This window comes from Eleutherodactylus coqui, chromosome 4 (assembly GCF_035609145.1).
Source record: "Eleutherodactylus coqui strain aEleCoq1 chromosome 4, aEleCoq1.hap1, whole genome shotgun sequence".
Taxonomy (NCBI): domain Eukaryota; kingdom Metazoa; phylum Chordata; class Amphibia; order Anura; family Eleutherodactylidae; genus Eleutherodactylus; species Eleutherodactylus coqui.
In genome coordinates, this window is record NC_089840.1 from 273,663,236 (window position 1) to 273,683,254 (window position 20,019).

The 20,019-nt window shown below is 46.5% G+C and overlaps 1 protein-coding gene and 1 pseudogene across 1 annotated transcript in view; both read right to left on the minus strand.

Moving 5' to 3' along the window:
• The window catches only part of LOC136626704 (uncharacterized), a 244,542-nt gene extending 225,801 nt beyond the window's left edge, over window positions 1–18,741 (minus strand). Inside the window, 1 exon segment of the mRNA XM_066601717.1 lies at window positions 18,641–18,741. Coding sequence (XP_066457814.1) covers window positions 18,641–18,736 — 96 coding nt within the window. The 5' untranslated portion in view covers window positions 18,737–18,741.
• LOC136624415 (zinc finger protein 300-like) lies at window positions 6,468–11,040 on the minus strand (annotated as a pseudogene).
• Window positions 18,742–20,019: the final 1,278 nt, after the last annotated feature.

A 20,019-nucleotide genomic window follows, 5' to 3' on the forward strand; every position in this document is an offset into this window, starting at 1 on the left:
CAGGCCGCCATTATCTGGAGTGACAACGCCACGTGGAGCCGCCATTTTGCAAGAGGTACAGGGCGGGAAACTATACAAGGGGACTGCGGCAGCGGACAGTGACACACTGCTCCCCCCCCCCCCCACACACACATATAACAGAAATTGAAGCAGTAGGGATAGCAGAGCTCCCTTTCCCTACATTGCCTGCTTTAATTAGCAAATAAGGCTGCAAAACATCCAGGAAACACCAATACCAACCAATCCAGCTAATAACCTCTACTGAAGCGCCATCTAGTGGAATAAATATTAAACAACAGGCCAAGGACACTGATAGCCTTTACTGAAGCGCCACCTGGTGGAATAAATATTAAACAACAGGTCAAGTACACTGATAGCCCTTACTAAAGCGCCACCTGGTGGAATAATTATTAAACAACATAGAGGCAACCGGCAGAAAACTGAGAGCAATAGCTTCAGGAAGAAAAGGCAACAGGCAGATATGCATGAAGAAGCAATTTAGCAGTGACTGAAGACCCATCTGCGTATTTATATACATAACACTTTGCTGGACTTTAGAGCAATCTCTGTAAAGAAACAACGGCTAGACTTATCATAATAAACTTATAATATTAAACTTTATTTGTATAGCGCCAACATATTCCGCAGCGCTTACATAGACAGGGGGGATACAGAAAGACAAAAGTACAAACATTACAGAACCACAGTTACATAGTAATCAGTTGATGGAAACAATAGGGGTGCGGGTCCTGCTCCAACGAGCTTACATACTACAAATAGTGGGGTGATACAGAAGGTAAAGGGGCTGGAGATGTGCACGGTATGGGGGGCTGGAGATGTGCACGGTATGGGGGGGGCTGGAGATGTGCACGGTATGGGGGGCTGGAGATGTGCACTGTATGGGGGGCTGGAGATGTGCACGGTATGGGGGGGGCTGGAGATGTGCACGGTATGGCGATGTGGAGAGTGAGCGATGTTATACACATAGACAATGGTCAGACATTTAGCCGTGTGACGGCAGAAACAGTATGACTGCAGGAGCGGTTGATTACAGCTAGCAGAGATTGCAGTCAACAATCATATAATTAATCATTCACAAATATGAGCACACGCACCAAAAACACGTCTGCAATGGAGAAACTAAAAGACTATGCACGAGCCGACGCTTCTGAAACAACAAAAACGGCTAAATCTACACTTGTTAAAGCTAAGAACGCTGACACAGAACCAGAACACGAACCCGAACCAACACTGCGCCAGGTGCTAGAAGCCATTAATACCTGCAAAACATCCCTGACCGGGAAAATCGAAGAGATTAAGATAGGCATTAATCTGCTCCGCCAAGATCTGCAAAACGTAAGAGGGCGGCTACATGAACTGGAGGAAAGAGTATCCGCGGCAGAGGATAAAATACAACCACTCCCAGCCAAGATACAAACGGCAGTCCAAAAAGCCGAGCAGTGTCACTCTAAAGCAGACGACTTTGAAAACCGCCTACGGCGAAACAACATCCGTATCATCGGGCTACCGGAAAAAAACGGAAGGATCATCTCCAGAACTTTTCCTACAGCAATGGCTGAAATCAATACTAGGAGAGGACATATTTACACCCGTGTTCGCAGTAGAAAGGGCCCACAGAATGCCAATGAGACCACCTGCACCTGGAGCACCGCCGAGACCGTTATTGGCGCGACTCCTTAACTGCCGAGATAGGGACATCGCTCTACGTCAGGCACGACTGAAGAGTCCCATCACATACAACAATGCAGTGATATCAATTTTTCCAGACTTCTCGGCAGAACTGCAAAAACAACGAGCCACTTTCATCGAAATCAAAAAGCGATTTAAACAGCGGTGAATCCCGTACTCCATGGCGTACCCGGCAAGATTACGATCGTATCAGAAGGGAAAGCGGTATTTCTACATTGACGAGAAGAAACAGGAGAATGGCTACAAATGCATCCGGCATAAAGAACGGATGAGAGACTGCCAGATAAGAGTTTAAAATTATACTAAACAAGAAAGAGAAGTTATAGAGGTTAAGAATAGACAGTAGGTGGTTAATAAATAAAGGGGGGGGGGGGAGAGAAAATAGATAATAGATGTTGATATAAGAAAGAAGAACCAAAGGGGGGGGGGGCGAACGTATATCTCCTTAAGATGTCGCATAATGTTAAGAAGTGAACTCCTCAGGAGGGGGAGGCGGCCGACCTAAACTTGTATAAGTAGATCACGCATAGAGAGTAATGGAGGAGGTGCGTCGGCCGGTTCCCTTCTCCACTCCCCACTAGTGAGCACAAGGTGTCTACAAGAAATGTTTTAGCACCATAGAGTAAGTAGGAAGGAGGAAGTGGTAAATGGTTACATAATCTATGGATTTTTCCTTTTGAAATCCACAATTAGCTGTATAAGCTGTTTTGTTAAGTTATGATTGTTATTAATATGTTTTGGTATGTGCAACTCCCAACTGTCACTAGGAAGACGTCACCACCTTTAACGGAGTCCCCAATGAAACAAACGTTTAACGGAGTGGGATGGGTTGACCTCTGTTGATTCAAACACCCAGATAGCTAGGAATACACATGCCATTCCCCTGGTAGAGGGTCACTATCTCACATAGACTACATTTTTGGGTCTCTGGCGCTTACACCATATCTAGCGTCAGTAACACATGGCGCCAGGGGGATATCTGACCATAGCCTGATCCTGCTCACTATACAATTCCCGGGACAATACTTTGTCCCCACCTGGAAACTTAACCCCTTCTGGCTAAAACTAATAGGAGCACAAGATCGAATACCAGACCAGATACACATGTTCATACAAACACACGAACAAGAAACACGAGACATATTAAAATGGGACACCATGAAGGCCTACCTCAGGGGGTGCTTCAGATCAACCATATCGTACATAAAAGGAACAACCTCACAAGACGACCTCCAATTAGAACCACAGATGGTCGTAGCAGAACAACAATACATTACAAGCCCCACAGACGCTAATAAGATGCAATGGCTAGGACTAACCCGTCTCTACAAACACCAATTACACGTAAAAACCAAAAGGAAATTGTTCTTTACAAAACAATATTTCTTTGAATTAGGAAACCAGTCCAGCCACCTCTTGGCTAATTTAATCAGGCAAAGCGGGCAGTCCAACTCAGTGCTCAAGATCAAAACAACCGATGGTCAACTACTCACAGAGGCCCAATCTATTGTAAACAGATTTAAAGAATACTATACCAATCTATACACTTCCTTGAATAATAAATCAGTACTAGATAACTTGAAATACTTAGAAGACCTAGTGTTTCCAACACTTTCATCAGAACAGGTAGAATTACTAGAAGAGCCAATTACAATAGAAGAAATTCAGCAAGCAATACAAGAAATGGCAATAAATCCCCGGGCCCGAACGGTCTTCCTTTGGAAGTATACCGCAAATATATGGAACAACTAGCCCCATTACTATATGAAGCCCTGAAGTGGGGAGCCAGGGAAAACTCCCTCCCACCCTCCTTTTACGATGCGTCTATAATCGTATTACTAAAACCAGACAAGGATCCATTTGAGTGCGACTCATACAGACCAATATCGCTGCTTAATGTGGACTATAAAATACTAACTAAAGTACTGGCCACCAGGAGATTGACTACAATTAACATACGCAGAACCCAAATAATAACACAACTTGGTAGAATATATGATAAACCCTGGGCAATAGCTTCACTAGATACAAAAAAAGCGTTCGACTCCTTAGAGTGGAATTTTTTGGAGGCCCGTCTGATTCGTTTTGGCTTTGGACCACAATTCATGAATTGGATTAGACTAATATACAGAGCGCCCATGGCCAATGTAGTGGTTAACGGTGTACCATCAGAGAGATTCCCACTGTCGAGAGGAACGCGCCAAGGGTGTCCCCTGTCCCCGACACTATTCGCAATAGCAATAGAGCCACTGGCCATCAGATTGCGGAGTAACCCCGAAGTGACAGGAATACAATGGGAAATCGAGGAGAATAAATTTGGACTATATGCTGACGATATGATCCTACATCTTCGTAATCCCGAATACTCACTCCCACGAGCCTTGGGGATAATAAAGGGTTTTTCTTAACATTCTGGATTATACATAAACTGGTCTAAATCAGCAATAATGCATACTAAACGAAACCCACTAGAGATCTCACGTGTACTCACCAGCGAATTAATAGAGGTAACCAAATTTAGATACCTCGGGTTAAATATATGGTACAAGATCACGAAAACACTATAGCCGAAAATATAGACCCCGTATACGACGCAATAAATTCAAAAATTAAGAGTTGGTCCGGACTGCCCCTCTTAGTAGCAGGACGCATAAACTTAATTAAAATGGTAATACAGCCCAAATGCTTATACTCCTTACAGCACACACCAGTTAAAATCCCGGAGAAATACTTTAAAATGTTAAACTTCCTAATTATCTGATTCATATGGGAAAACTCCAGATCCAAACTAAAGCTTGCCAATCTACAAAAATCCAAAAAACAGGCGTGAATGGTGTTGCCAGATCTCAAGTTTTATTACCTCGCAGGACAATTGCGGAATCTCCGCCCCTGGTTTCTACATAAGGAAATGCCATCAACGGAAAAATATATGGCAGGTGAGGTGGCCGGGAAAAATCTGATAGGGTTTTTAGAACATCCACAAATTCACCAAAACTTTTACCTATACACAGATTGGCTTTATCAATTTGGCGAGCGACCAAAGAAGTCCAACACTACAAAGACACAATGACGGATACTCCTTTTATGGAATAATCCCACTCTACCATCACTACAAACAATGCAGGATGTTGGATATTGGCTTGCCCTGGGGATACATATATTAGAAGATATATACGAAGACAATATAATGTTGTCTTACACACAATTACAAGAAAAGCTGCAGGGGCCTCGATTGCAACTATTCAGATACTTCCAACTAAGGCACGCCCTAAATGCCCAATTCCTGCCAAACGAGGCTAAAATCTCTAAATACCCAATAATGGGAATCCTTAAAACACAAGGACCGAGGGGACTGATATCACAACTGTATACACACCTACTATCAGCCAGGATGGATCATGACCATCTGACAGTATACGATAGATGGAAAACTAATATACCCACACTGACAACAGAAGACTGGCAGGAGGCAATGGAATCACATTTGTTGGTGTCACTGGCAATCAATAATAAGCTAATACAACTATATATTATACACCAAGCATACCTCACGCCAGTCTGTCTGAACAAAATGGGTAGAGCTGATACCACAACATGCCATAGATGTAACCAAGAAAATGCAGATTTTTGGCATCTAATGTGGGAATGCCCCTATGTAAACAAATTCTGGGAAGAAGTCTTTATTTTTCTATCCACACTCCTATCGGTTCCTTTGGAGCTGGATCCCAGGCTGGCAATATTCGGGCTAATGGACCAAGAGACATGGAGTCACTATGACAAAATATTCATCAGGGAAGTGCTGTTTATGGCCCAGAAGGTGGTGGCCATGAGATGGATGGCAACAAGACCGCCCTCTGTCTCATGTTGGATGAGGCTGGTTGACACCATGATTCCATATGAAAAAGTAATTTATCAGCATAGGGGATGCCCTAATAAGTTTGAAAAGGTATGGGGCTTATGGACCGGTTCGCACAACACACTAGTAGCTGAATAAATGGAGTCTAGACAGGTGGTGAATAGGGAAACAAGACACAGTAGATCAACATATGGGAAATGTTTATTATTTTGTGTTATAAAGTTCTTTCAATCGTTAAAGGTTAACGAAGAAGATAATTTTAATGTGATTTAAGATGTAAAGAAGAAAAAATACTGTACGTAATTGTATGCAATATCTTTTTATAATCTGTCAATAAACGAAGTTAAAAAAAAAAAAGGTATGAGTGCTATGGGGTCTTATTGAAGGATGAACCCCATCAGTTTCTTCACACTTTAAAGACTTTTTAAGCTCGGTAGAGTTCCTACATCACAATGTCATTGATAACAGAAGTTGAATTAATGCTGCCACAATGGTTCCGGCCCAGAATTTGTACCTTCTAGACGGAGTTAATCTTCTTTTAAGGTGGTCGCCTTCCAGCAACAGCTACATCTGGGGTATGACTGATGGCTCCTCCTGATGAGGACCAATGGAAATATCATACCCGTATATTGTGATACACATAACTACATTGATGAGATGGATGGAGAGGAGACTCTGTAGTCGGTCTCAGTGCTGTAATATGTTTGATTATCTGCGATGAAATTATCTTTTTGAAAACCAGAAAGTGTCCCAACTAGATCCACAAAGTCCGGGATCCTATTTCTACACATAACCCCTATCAGCTCCCTCTCATCTCCAGAGGTCTGAGGTGATAGCTTACCATTTAAAAGAACACAAGCATGTAAGGTTTTACACATTTATTAGTCATTGGTAACACGTTTTAAGACATAATTCTATACATTAATGTGAAATATTCTATACACATCGTTGGTATATTTGTGAGTGCTGCATTTGCTAAATTCAAAACATTAATATGGTCTTTCCTATGTAAGTTTTTTTCATAGTCAACATGGCCTTCAAAAAACAGAAAAAAAAGTCTGCTCACCTAGTTTTGCAAATGTTGCTCTCAACCTGAAAGTTGTTAGAAGAGGGCACAGGGAAGCTCCAATGGACCCTTGGAGATATGTATAGCGTTCCAAAATAACTGTCATTGGACAATGTCAATCCCTGTCATTTTTATTTTAAAAATAAAGTTTAACTTTTTAAGGAAGTGCTAGGAATATTTTTTTATTTTTGGAACAGGATTTGACTGCCAAGTTAAATATTCCCAACATTCAGGATATGAAAATGGTTTCTCCCCTGTGTGACTTCTCTGATGTCTAAGAACATTTGATTTAGCTGTAAAAGTTTCCCACATTTAGGACATTTATAGTTTCTCCCCTGTGTGAATTCTCTGATGTGCAGCAAGATGCGATATCAGGCTAAAACATTTCTCATATTCTGAGCATGAAAATGGCTTCTTCCCTGTGTAAAAATCTCTGATGTTTAATGAATGTTGGTTTCTGCGTAAAACATTTTCCACAATCAGAACATGATTAAGGCTTAACACCTGTGTGAATTTTCTCATGCTTAACAAGAGCTGCTTTATTGTTAAAACATTTCCCACATTCTGAACATGCATATGGCTTCTCCCCTGTGTGAACTCTCTGGTGTAACAAAAGATGTGTTTTTCGGTTAAAACGTTTCCCACATTCAGAACATAAATATGGCTTCTCTTCTGTATGAATTCTCTGATGTACAGCAAGATGTGATTGATGATTAAACCATTTCCCACATTCAGAACACGAATATGGCTTTTCCCCTGTGTGAACTCTCTGGTGTAACAAAAGATGTGTTTTTCGGGTAAACCGTTTCCCACATTCAGAACATAAATATGGCTTCTCTCCTGTGTGAATTCTCTGATGTTTAACAAGATCTGTTTTATTGTTAAATTGTGTCGCACATTCAGAACATGAATATGGCTTCTCTCCTGTGTGAATTCTCTGATGTACAGCAAGATGTGGTTTCTGCTTAAAACATTTCCCACATTCAGAACATACATATGACTTCTCCCCTGTGTGAACTCTCTGGTGTACAGCAAGATGTGCATTTCGGTTGAAACTTTTCCCACATTCAGAACATGAATATGGCTTCTCCCCTGTGTGAATTCTCTGATGTAACAGAAGATATGCTTTTCGGTTAAAACGTTTCCCACAGTCAGAACATAAATATGGCTTCTCTCCTGTGTGAATTCTCTGATGCCTAACGAGATCTGCTTTATTGTTAAATTGTTTATCACATTCAGAACATGAATATGGTTTCTCCCCTGTGTGAATTCTCTGATGTACAGCAAGATGTGATTTCTGCTTAAAACATTTACCACATTCAGAACATGAATATGGCCTCTCCCCTGTGTGAACTCTTTCATGTTCAACATCTGTTCTGCACATTTTATTTTGTTTAACATTCTGTAATAAATCAGAAGATGGAACCTGTTTGGAAGGATCAGAGGATACATTTTTGCTGTGAAGGGCTGAGGGTATATTTGGTGTAACAGCAGGCTCTTCATATGCATATTGTATGATAACAGGATCTTCAACTTTACAATCTGTTGATATCAGATATCCGTCTGAGCTCCTGGTGTCATCATCTGCCAAGAATAAAATGGATTTTAATATTTTTGAACACTACATTACAATTATACTGATAGTTTATAACATTTGTATAGAACATGTTCATACAAATTGTAAAGCTTGTATTAAATTTCAAACATGAAAAGGGTTTTCCCATTGACAGGAACCACAGTAATTTGTAGACCACCTAATCTACTGACAACCGTCATAATAGACCAATTATTTTAGCAAATAAGCTTATTTTTTGTGTTTTTCATCTCTCAAATGAATTTAGTACATACACCTGGAGCTCTCAGCTGCTGCTCTTATCCTCGGCTCATAGAGCTAGTAAGGTTACAGAGAACAGTAACTTTTAGAAGAAAGTACCACACATTATTGAGGTTTGCTGGGAGAGTAAGAACACCTCCAGTTTTCGTTCCATGGCCACAGGACAAACAGTACAGAAATCACAGAGAAGTGCAATGTATTTTGGAGAGCTTACAAACAAATTCACATCCTTTTTCAAGCATGGAACATAGAGATATAAAGCCTCTATACGCTTCCTTCCTTACTTCATAAGTAAACCTAGAGGCTCGCTGGTGCCTGCAAACTTCTCATCCATGTAAGTGCATCCTCTGTTTTTCTTTTTCACTGGGTGAATCCCTGATGTCCTGGGCATTAGGGATATGATGTCGATGGATGACAGAAACTTTTCTGGTTTAATGGACGCAACAGCAGATCTTAACAACTCCATGTGAAAGTATTGAACCTTGACATAATGATCTAACCTCTTCAGATACAGAACGGGCGGACAATCCCATCCTCCTTGGGTAACATGAAGAGATTGGAATAAAAACCCCATAACTGTTCTGAGGGGAAAACAGTGACAATTGTATGTATATCACATAATCTAAAGCGTTGGCCTTTGAAAGATGAACTGGAAGTGAAGCAGCAATCTTAAAGCAGGTGGAAAACTATGTCATAACTCAAAGAGATGATCTCCTGAACCCAGATGTCTGAGAAATGAGCGACTTAGGTCTCCCTGAATAGGGAAAGTCGTCCGCCCACTCTGGATGGCTTGGTTGGAGACTGCCACACACACGGAAGATTCAGTAGAAGCAGACTTGGAGTATAGTGGTTGGGGACACCAGGTCGGAAGCGGTTTGTAAGGGAGCCTTTGATTTTGGTCTAAGAAAAATTTTTTTGCTATTCAAGGTCCGGAGGCTGGAGCGATAAAAGGAACAAAACTGAGGCCACCTGGTATAAGGACTCAGAAGGAGTCTTCCAGCATCCATATAGGCTGTAGTTACAAGATACACAGCTTCCCCTCCAGCAGGAACACAAAACTGTTTCCCAGGCTGTAAGGAGGAGTGCAAAGGAGGAGAAAATTGAACTGTCTCCAGTAGGGAAGCCTTCAAGCCACCCAGGGGTTCGCCATGCCAAGGAACATCTGGTAGGAGGCTCAGAACAGACAGAGAGGTCCCGGTGAGGAGATAGGAGTGGAGTTAAGAAAGGTGGTTGTAGTGCCAGTGGTGGTGGTAGGGGCGGGTAAAAGAAGGGAGGGAAAGGAAGAGGGGGGGGGGGAGAATACTTACCTTAGGGGATTTACGTAATCACCAAAAACCGTAGAACTCCAGCATTTTCTACTGTACTTACCAGCCTTTAGTAGGAAGGGAATGCTACAAAAGGGAGGCCCAATATAGCTCATAAGTCAGGTCTTCTGAGGGTTGTGCCAGCAACAAAAGGGTTAACGCCAGTCTGTTTGCTATCACCAATGGGCTAACCGGGAAAATCCTGAGCCAGTCCTGTAATCCCAGATCTGTGAGGATAACAACTGAATTCCAATGAATGAAGAAGTCTGCTTCCTATGGGCACTAAGATAAAACTGATTGACTGGTTTCTGCCGGAGGGCATAGCTGGTAGGAGGAGCTAACACTTTTTTTGCTTAGTGCCCATCTCCGAGTGGCAGTAGTTATATCCACGGTCAGCTGTGTCTACCAATGCAATGATCGAGAGATAAAGATTTTTCTATTAGGATTATAAAAATATAAAATAAAAAAAAGCTAAAGATTGTTATCACTACATCCATAAAGGTCTTCTTAGGTCTCCCTCAGAAAAAAAACAATATGCAACGGAAGAATTGCATTTATTTCGGTCACTCCTAGAAAAACATTGAATGAAAAGCTATCAAAAAGTTATGTTCCTCATAATGGTACCAATACAAACTACAGGTCACCCCACAAAAAGCGAGCCGTCACACAGTCCAGTGAATGAGAAAATGAAAAAAAATAATGCGGGTAAAATATAGCGTTAGAAGGATACGATTTTTTTCTTTAAATAGCTAATTATTTTTTAAGCATTCCTACATATAAAAGAACTGTATAAAGTGGTATCCCTGTATTTGTACTGACCCTCAGAATAAAGACAACATGTCATTTTTACTGCACCATGAAAACTGTAGAAATGACCCATCAACACCCCCAACTGGAGCTGCGGTGGTCTTCCATTCCATTATGTGCTATTAAAAAAATTAACATTGTCTTCGGCTAAATAAGGGAATATAGAGCTGAAAACCCTGACAACACAGACTCTTCTCTACATGTAGTCTCACCTGTTGGGTCATCTGTAGGAATCTCCTCCTTACACGGCTGATCCCCCCTCACATGTGTCTCTGTAGCATCAATAGGGATCAGATCTTCATCCGGATTCACAAGCTGTGAAATAAATATTGTAAAAGTCATCACACAGTTGGAGAAGTCGTGTGGGAGGTTTTATATGGCCAGAAATGGATATTTTTGGTATAACTTACCATAAAATCTTTCTCTCGTCGCGTTCATTGGGGGACACACCCAGACCATGGGATATAACCACTGCCACTAGGAGGCGACACTAAGCACAAGTGTTAGCTCCTCCCACCGCCTATATCCCCCTTGCAGGGGGATATAGGCGGTGGGAGGAGCTAACACACACATATGCTCTGGATTATACACACACATATGCTCTGGATTAACACAACACCATCTGTGACTGAAGAACAGAAAGTTCCAGCGACGCTTTTTAAGAAAAACAAGGGATGGGTGCTGTGTCCCCCAATGAACGCGACGAGAAAGAGATTTTACGGTAAGTTATACCAAAAATATCCGTTTCTCGTCCGTATCATTGGGGGCCACAGCCAGACCATGGGACGTCCAAAAGCAGTCCCGAAAAAAAAAAAAAAACATGGGGGGGCAATTCACAGACTGGCCCAGAGCAGTCAAAGGACCACCGCTTGCAAAACCTTGCGGCCCAGGGAGGCATCTGCTGATGCGGACGTATGAACTTTATAAAATTTAGAGAATGTATGCAAGGAAATCCATGTGGCTGCCTTGCACACCTGTAATGCTGAGGCCCCGTGACGAACTGCCCAAAAGGCCCCCACCGCCCGCGTGGAGTGGGCCGTGACCTGGAACGGCGGCGAGCGACCCTTGGCGCGGTATGCCTCTGTCACCAGTGTTCTTATCCACTTTGAAATGGTCACCTTAGAGGCTGCTGATCCCTTCCGGGGCCCCTCCGGGACCACGAACAGCGTCTCTGTTCGCCGAAAATCTCTGGTTCTCGCTACGTATATCCGTAAGGCACTTACCAGGTCCAAACGGTGCAGCGCTCTCTCTTTTGTATGTACTGGTGTTGGACAAAAGGATGGTAGAACGATGTCCTTGTTAATATGAAAGGGATAGACTACCTTCGGTAGGAACTCCGGGACCGCTCTTAGGACTACTTTGTCCTGGTGAAATATCATGAAGGGTGATTGCACTGACAGGGCTGCCAACTTGGAAATCCTCCGAATTGAGGTGATTGCTATTAAAAACACCACTTTCCAAGACAGGAGTCGCAGGGGGACCTCTTAGTGGCTCGAAAGGATGCGCTAGCAGTGCTTCCAACACGAGATTGAGGTCCTACGACTGACTGGGTGGCCGGAATGGAGGTGATGCGTGGGCGACCCCCTGGAGGAACGTCCGTACCGCCAACCTACTCGCAATCGGGCTCTGAAATAGTACTGTAAGAGCCGAGACCTGACCCTTTAGTGAGCCCAGTTTCAGCCCTCAGTGCAAGAATGCCAAAATATTTGCCAGCGAAAATTGCATGGGCTGGATGTGCCGATCCTCGCACCAGCTCAAAAACCGTCTCCAGACCCGATAGTAGATCCTAGATGATGCTAGCTTCCTGGCCTGTATCATCGTCCGGATCAATCCTTCCGTGAACCCTTGCCTCCTTAATACCTCGGTTTCAATGGCCACGCAGTTAAATGCAGCGACTTGGAATTTGGGTGGAAAAGGGGTCCTTGGGATAGCAGATCTTCCCGCTCTGGAAGTCGCCACGGAACGTCGGCCAGAAGCTCTATGATGTTCGCGTACCAGGTTCTTCTCTGCCAGTCTGGTGCTACCAGGATTACTGGCCGCCCTTCCTTCTTGATTTTCCCTAGTACCCTCGGAATGAGGGGGAGAGGGGGAAACACGTAGGGAAGTCTGAAGCCTGCCCACGGAATGGCAAGTGCGTCCACTGCCGCTGGCTGCGGATCTCGAGACCGGGCCACGAATGGACGAACTTTCTACTTCATCCTTAATGCCATCAAATCCACGTCCGGGGTGCCCCATTTCTGACAGATTTTCTGAAACACGTCTGGATGTAATTCCCACTCGCCGGGATCCACCGTCTCCCGGCTGAGGAAGTCTGCCACCCAGTTGTCCACACCTGGGATGTACACTGCCGAGATGGACCGCAGGTGGCTGTGTGCCCAGCCGAGTATTTCTGCCCCCTTGCCCATCGCCCTTGCGCTCCGCATGCCCCCCTGATGGTTGATATACACTACTGCTGTAGCGTTGTCTGTTTGGACCCGTACGTCCCTTCCCTTGAGGCTTGGTCCAAAATGTTGGAGCACTAGACGTATGGCCTGCAGCTCCAAGGTATTGATTGGGAGTTTCGCTTCGCTCGGTGACCACCTTCCTTGAGCCGACCAACTCCCCAGCGTCCCGCCCCAGCCGGAACGGCTGGCGCTCGTGGTCAATACTACCCATTTTTCTGGGGCCAGCGACCGATCTCCCTGAATCCTCCTGGGATTCAGCCACCATTCCAGGGTGTCTTGGACCCGGGGAGTCACCCGAATTCGACCATCCAGGGTCAGCAGGGACCTGTTCCAGTGTGACAGGATAAAATGTTGGAGAGTCCTTGAATGAAACTGCGCAAATGGTATCGCATCGAATGATGCTACCATATGACCCAATACCTTCATGCAATGCAGGGACCCTATGCTGCTGAGGAGCATCTCTCTCTTCGATTGGGGTAGCTGAATCTGGTGTTTTCTGGTACCAAACACCATCCCCAGGAACTCCAGGCGTTGTGTCGGGGTTAAGCAGGACTTGCTGCGATTGATCATCCACCCAAATTCCTACAGCGTCTGCACGGTGATGCGCAGGCTCTGGAGGTTGCTGTCTTGAGATGGCGCCTTTATCAGGATGTTGTCTAAGTATGGAATAGGTATCACGCCTCGCGTGGAGGAGCGCCATGACTGCCGCCAGGACCTTCGTAAAAACTCTCGGTGATGTTGAGAGTCCGAATGGTAGGGCCATAAATTGATAGTGTTTTCCTTGGGCCTCGAAGCGCAGAAATTTCTGATGTGACTCTCGGACCGGGATGTGCAGGTATGCATCCTGGATGTCCACCGACAACAGGAATTCCCCCGGTTCCATGGATGATATCACGGACCTGAGAAACTCCATCCGGAAGTGTCTTGTCCTGATATGTTGGTTCAGCCGCCTCAGATCGAGCACTGGTCTGGCCCTACCATCCTTCTTGGGGACTAGAAAGAGGTTTGAATAAAACCCTTGTCCTCTCTGTCCCGCTGGTATTGGCGTCACTACCCCCTGCGCCAGCAGGTTTTGTATCGCCAGCCGGAATTTTGCCACATCCTCCGGAGTCCACGGCCCCCTGGATCTGAGTAAGGCATCCCGCGGTCGAGCCGCAAACTCAATTGCGTACCAGACAGAGATGATCTCCGGTACCCAGGTGTCTGCCACGCGGCTCCGCCATACCTCCTGGAATAGGGAGAGCCTGCCCCCCACCCTGCTGACAATGGGTGGGGGCAGATCCTCATACTGTACTCTTCGTGCCTGCGCTCCTGGACGTTCTTGTCCAGGACCGCCACGTTGGCCTTGCCTTGAAGGCGGGGCCCTTCCCCATATCTGTTGGGGCCCTTCTGGGCTAAGACCACTGACTTGTTTTCGATCGGGAGGTGAACCGGCAAAAGGGGCGAAAAAAGGGTTTTTCCTTTTGTGGTGCCTTTTCTTTCCTCTTAGAGACCTGCGGAAGGGAAGTACTCCCCCCGCCTGTAGCGTCCTTAATTAGGTTGTCTAATTTAGCCCCAAGGAGCCTGTTGCCTTCAAAGGGGAGTTCCGTGAGGACCGTCTTCGACGCTGCGTCCGCCGACCATCCCTTTAACCAGAGAGTTCGTCGTGTGACGACCGATGAGGCAGATGCTCGGGCTACAAACTTTGCTGCGTCCAAACTTGCCGCGCAGACAAATTTGCCTGCCAGTATGATGTTATCAGTGGCCTCCACCAGCTCGCTGGGTGGGGCGTCTGCAAGGATATCCCTACGGAGCTGTTTTGCCCAAGCCACGGAAGCCTTGCTCACTCAGGCAGAAGCAAAAATGGGTCGTAGGGCAGTTCCCGCCGCCTGGAATGCTGATTTTGCCAGTGCATCCAGCTTTCTGTCTTGCGGATTCGTCAGTGTGGTGACCTCAGCTGAGGGTAGCGCAGTGCCGGATCTACCACCGGAGGCGCCAACCACTTTTTTACGAGGTACTCCGAAAAGGGGTAGGTGACCTCCCCGGATTTCCCTGGGTGCCTAAACCGTTTATCCGTGTTTTGACACTCTTTCTCTATAACGTCTGAAAAATCCTGATAACCAGGAAATACTCGTCGCGGCCGTTTCTGCCGTCTAAAGGACACTGTCGCCGGGGGTGCCTCTGTAGGGGGATCTGTCACCTGAAGAGTCTCTTTAACAGCTATCACCAGACTGTCCATCAAAGTGGCCAGTCTGGACACTTGCTCATCATCCAAATCGGAGAGGGATGACACCCTAGATCGTTCGTTCTCCTCCGAACGACTACTACCCCCTGCCGACGACTGCGGCTGTTGTGCCTGGGCTGCACCCTGAGAGGCTGAGGAGAAAGAGGCCCGAGTAGGGTCTGGATGGGACCGTGCCGGTCTTGTCAAATACCGGGACCGCGAGGAGTGTCTGGACCGATGGTACGTGTGGACCGACTCTCTAGAACCGTGGGACCCGCGATACGAGTCCCTGAACCGGTGGGACCTGGAGGACCTGGATGATCTTCTGGAGCAACGGGACCTGAGGGGGGTGCCCTCACTACTGCGGGATCTCCGTCTTTTATGCGATCTTCCTCGAGAACGTTCCGGGGAGGACGCCTCAGAACCAGACTCTAAGTGGCGTAAAATTGCTGCTGACAAACTGGCTAGGTCTGAGACCGCCGCGGCAAGGGACCTAGCCCACTCAGGCTTGGCCGCCTGCTCCACAGGGGCAACGGGGGGCACCGGGGTCCCTGGAGCTGCCCGAGCCGGAACACACTTTGCACAGCGGGAATCCCCCTGACCGCATGGAAACTTCATGTTGCATAATGCACACGCATAATATTTGGCCCTCACCATAGCCTGGCTGGAACCCTCTGGTCTGGGGGCAGACATGGCGTGCTGTATAATAACCAGGGGGAACCCACCAGGACAGGGGTCTCCTCGTACTGCTGAGGGCGAGTACCTGCAGGGGGGAGGGAGGGAACCCCAGGGAAGTGATGCCTTGGCAGGGCTTACCCGGTCCTGCAGCTGTTCCACGACCGTCCTCACCCAGCTGGAGCCTCTGGGTCCTGGCGGTACGTGATGGGTCTTTGTACACCAGCATTGGCACCCTGCTGGAAACTGGTGCTACTGCCGACAGAAGCTGTACACGACAGGCGCTGCGTGAGAGAGAGGGAGGGCTGGTGCTGATGACTGCCGGCTGCTGGGGGCTGATACTGAAGACCGCTTAAGAGACGGTGCTGAGGAGAATGTAGGTAATCTGAGTGCTGGTGCAGAGCTGACCAGAGCTCCGGAACAAGCGCTGATAACACGCAGGAGCGGCTACCAGATACAGCAGAACCTGAAAGGATACTGCTGCATGGAGGGCCGCCCCTTTTTAAAACTCCCGCATGGCGGGGGGGCGTGGCCTGCCCCGGAAGCCCGGCCGTGTCACCGGAAGTATACTGCGCAGCCAGGGAAAGGTGACGGAGGACGACGCCACGCCCCCCGGGGTGCCGCAACACGTCCACATTGCCGCCCAGCACTTCTCCCCAGCAGCGGTTCTACCTAAGCCGCGGCACTGCGGCTCTAGCCACGGCCGGCTGCGAGACCTCTGTACATAGCCGGGATCGGGACACCGCACAACACAGCCACGGCAGGGCCGCTGACAACGCAGCCGGGCCGCTGACAATGCAGCCGCAGCCGGGCCGCCGCACATACAGCTGCATCGGAAATGTCCGTCGTCCATTGCGCGGCAGAGCCGCGCGAAAGCCGTCCACTGCTGCGGCCGGACGAACTGGCATCCGGCGCCTGCGGCCACGCCGCGACACTAAGGTCCCCCTGTCGTGCCTCGCAGCCAGTGTCCCGGTCTCTGCTGATGCCGCCTACCTGTAGGTAAGTTCTGCTGCCTTTACCATACTTAGCCTGCGGGCTGTCCTTAGAGGGGCTTTGTCCGGGAAACCGCAGCCCAGGGTGGAGAGAACTCTCGGGGGCCCATTTAGGGGACTCCTTGCCCGTCGACCTGCAGATCCGAAGCAGCGAAGGGGGTTCTACTTCTCTTCGCCCACGTCGGCGTTCCAGCAGTGTCCCACCCCCAGCGCTCGCCGTTTAGAAGGGGCGCTACTCCAGAGGAGGAGCACCCTATCGCTGGCGGGCCACGACGCCAATGCACAAAGGCAGGGTCAGGCCACCTTTTCTTCTATAGGTAAGCCGCCGCAGAGTGGCGAAGACACCACCTGCCTGAGTCTCCCCCGGGAGGACCGGAAAGCCAGGGAAAAGCCCCAACTCCCTGTATTCCCGTAAAATTAGACACGTCTGCCTCCTGCAGACACTAAGCTAAAGACTGATTAGCTGAGTGCCTGCAGGGGGGATATAGCTGGTGGGAGGAGCTAACACTTGTGCTTAATGTCGCCTCCTAGTGGCAGTGGCTATATCCCATGGTCTGGCTGTGGCCCCCAATGATACGGACGAGAAAAGGTCATTAATTAGTATGAGGAGCCCGAATTACATGACAGCAGTAGTGATCTGGGCCAAATAGCTGCAGGTCTCCTGTATAACTCCAACCTGTTGCTTCTTTATTCCAACCAGAAGTCTCCAGAAACAGAAAATAGTAATAAGATGCGGAGATCTAATGTCTGCGGTCGGCTGTAATCCCGCCATCTCCAGCTTTCTCATTACACAAGTATCAATCATATAATAAGACTGAACACAAAACGTTCCCAGCCGTCCTACAGACCAGAAGGGAGATTTCATGAGACCTTCTCTCCATCTACCTGATCATCCTGTGGAAGAAGAGGATGGGGACATCTCTCCGCTGCTGTTCTCTTACTGGATCTACCTGCAGAAAACACAGACAGCCACTGAATTCATTCTCTACATATAAATAATAAAGGCCATGTGGATTTAGTCCTGTCTATTACCTGGTGATCGGGGGGGCTGGTGGTCCTGCATCATGACGTTCTTGTACAGATCCTTGTGTCCTTCTAAATACTCCCACTCCTCCATGGAGAAATAGACAGTGATGTCCTGACACCTTATAGGAACCTGACAACACAATGATACCGTCATCACCCAGACACGTTAAACCACCATAGCGTTACTGTATAATGTCCCAGCATTCCCAGCAGTGTCACCTCTCCAGTCAGCAGCTGAATCATCTTATTGGTGAGTTCTAGGATCTTCTGCTCATTGATCTCCTCCAGTATCAGGGATCGAGGTGGAGACCCTGGGATTGGGCTCAAGGGTCTTCCCCATCTATCAGACCCCGAGGCCTGACAGCCATCACTAGAAGTCTTCTTCACTACCATGTAATCCTGTTTATGAGGAGACACATCCATAAATATCCCTGCAGACATTCCCAGGGTCCTTCATGTCTCCAGTTATAGCCAACAATTATTAAGATTCTCCTCACATCTGTGTTCATCATCTCCATTGTTCCACTCAGTCACAGGAGCAGAAGAACAAAATTATCAGTTTTTGTTCTATCAGATGACAGACAATAATGACCCCAACAACCTCCAATTGCCTTATAATAGATCTGTTGTTTTTTTGTCATTCTGAAAAAACAAAACAAAAGAAAAGTACAACCGCCTTTTCTTTTTTTCGGTATTTATGAATGAATCCCCAGAATCTCTCACCTCTCCTGTAAGCTGGAAGAGTATCTCTAGGGTGACGGTGAATATACTCTCTGCCATCTTGTCCCTCTTCCTATCCATCCTTGTTGAGTCAATCATGAAAATAATCTGATAATGGAGAGAAAACGAGACAATGTAAATCACACCAAATCTCTGGATTATAGTGGATCCAAAATGTAAATGTTCTCAGTAGGAGAAATCAGGTAATCTTGTAGATGTGTTACTTCTTAATTGCTAGAACCTCTACTCCTCCCCTCAGGCGCAAATTAATACTCCAGGTTTTTTCTCCCCCAAATTTCTTCTACAGAAAGGCACTGGGCAAAGATGCCCCTTATTTCCACTGTTATTCAACCTGGTGATAAAACCGCTTGATTGCTAGAAAAAAAACACAGAGCTCAAAGGCATAAAGGTCAGGGATAAAACAGGTAAAACCATGTTACTCACGGATAATATTTTACTAGCACTCCCCCAACCAAAATCCGATTTGCCACGGGTCTTTGACTTATTGGAGGCTTTCGGGAATCTATCAGGTTTCAGGGTAAACAACACCAAATGCGAACTACTGGATATTTACTCCCAGGGCAAAATTATGTATAAAGATCTCAAGAGCTGCCCTGTTGGCATAGCCAAAGACGGCATTACATACTTAGACATAAATATAGGCAAGAGATCGGAATCCCTTTTTGCATTGAATTATCCCCCAACAATCCTTAAAATAACAAAGGAACAAGACAAGTGGAGTAATCTCCCATTCTCTTTATCGGGCAGATGTCATTTTATAAAAAGGATTAGTTTCCCAAGATTATTATATCCCTTGCTAACAATATGGCTTCTCCTCCTGAGACGTGATTTGGGGAAATTGCACACGGCATTCGTAGCTTGTGTGTGATCACGTAAGAGACCACACATTGCTTTGAAAAAACTAATGCTCCCCAAGAGTGAAGGCAGCCTCAACTTTCCAGACATTCGATTATACAATGTCCCCAGCCTCATGAGACACTCCTTGGATTGGTTGCGGGGCTCCAGCGATAACTCAAATACCCTTGAAGCGGTGTTGTTTGACCCATGAAGCCTAAATGCCCTCATGCATACAAGCTATACAAATCTCCCTGTCAAATGCAAACACTCTATAATGGCAAAAGATACCATAGCAGCCTGGAAAAAACACTTGCAAGAGGTTCAAGTTTGCTGTTTAAAATTTCCAAATATATGGAATTTTGGAATCATTCAGAATTTAAGGCGGGGAGGGAAAACAAAATGTTCGAAACAAGGCGACAAAGAAGAATTATGAAAGTCCACCACCTTCTCCACCCAGAACCCCAGGTATAAGACCTTTGGAGAACTCAGCCAATCAGAGGCAGTACTCAGCTGTCATTCAATGA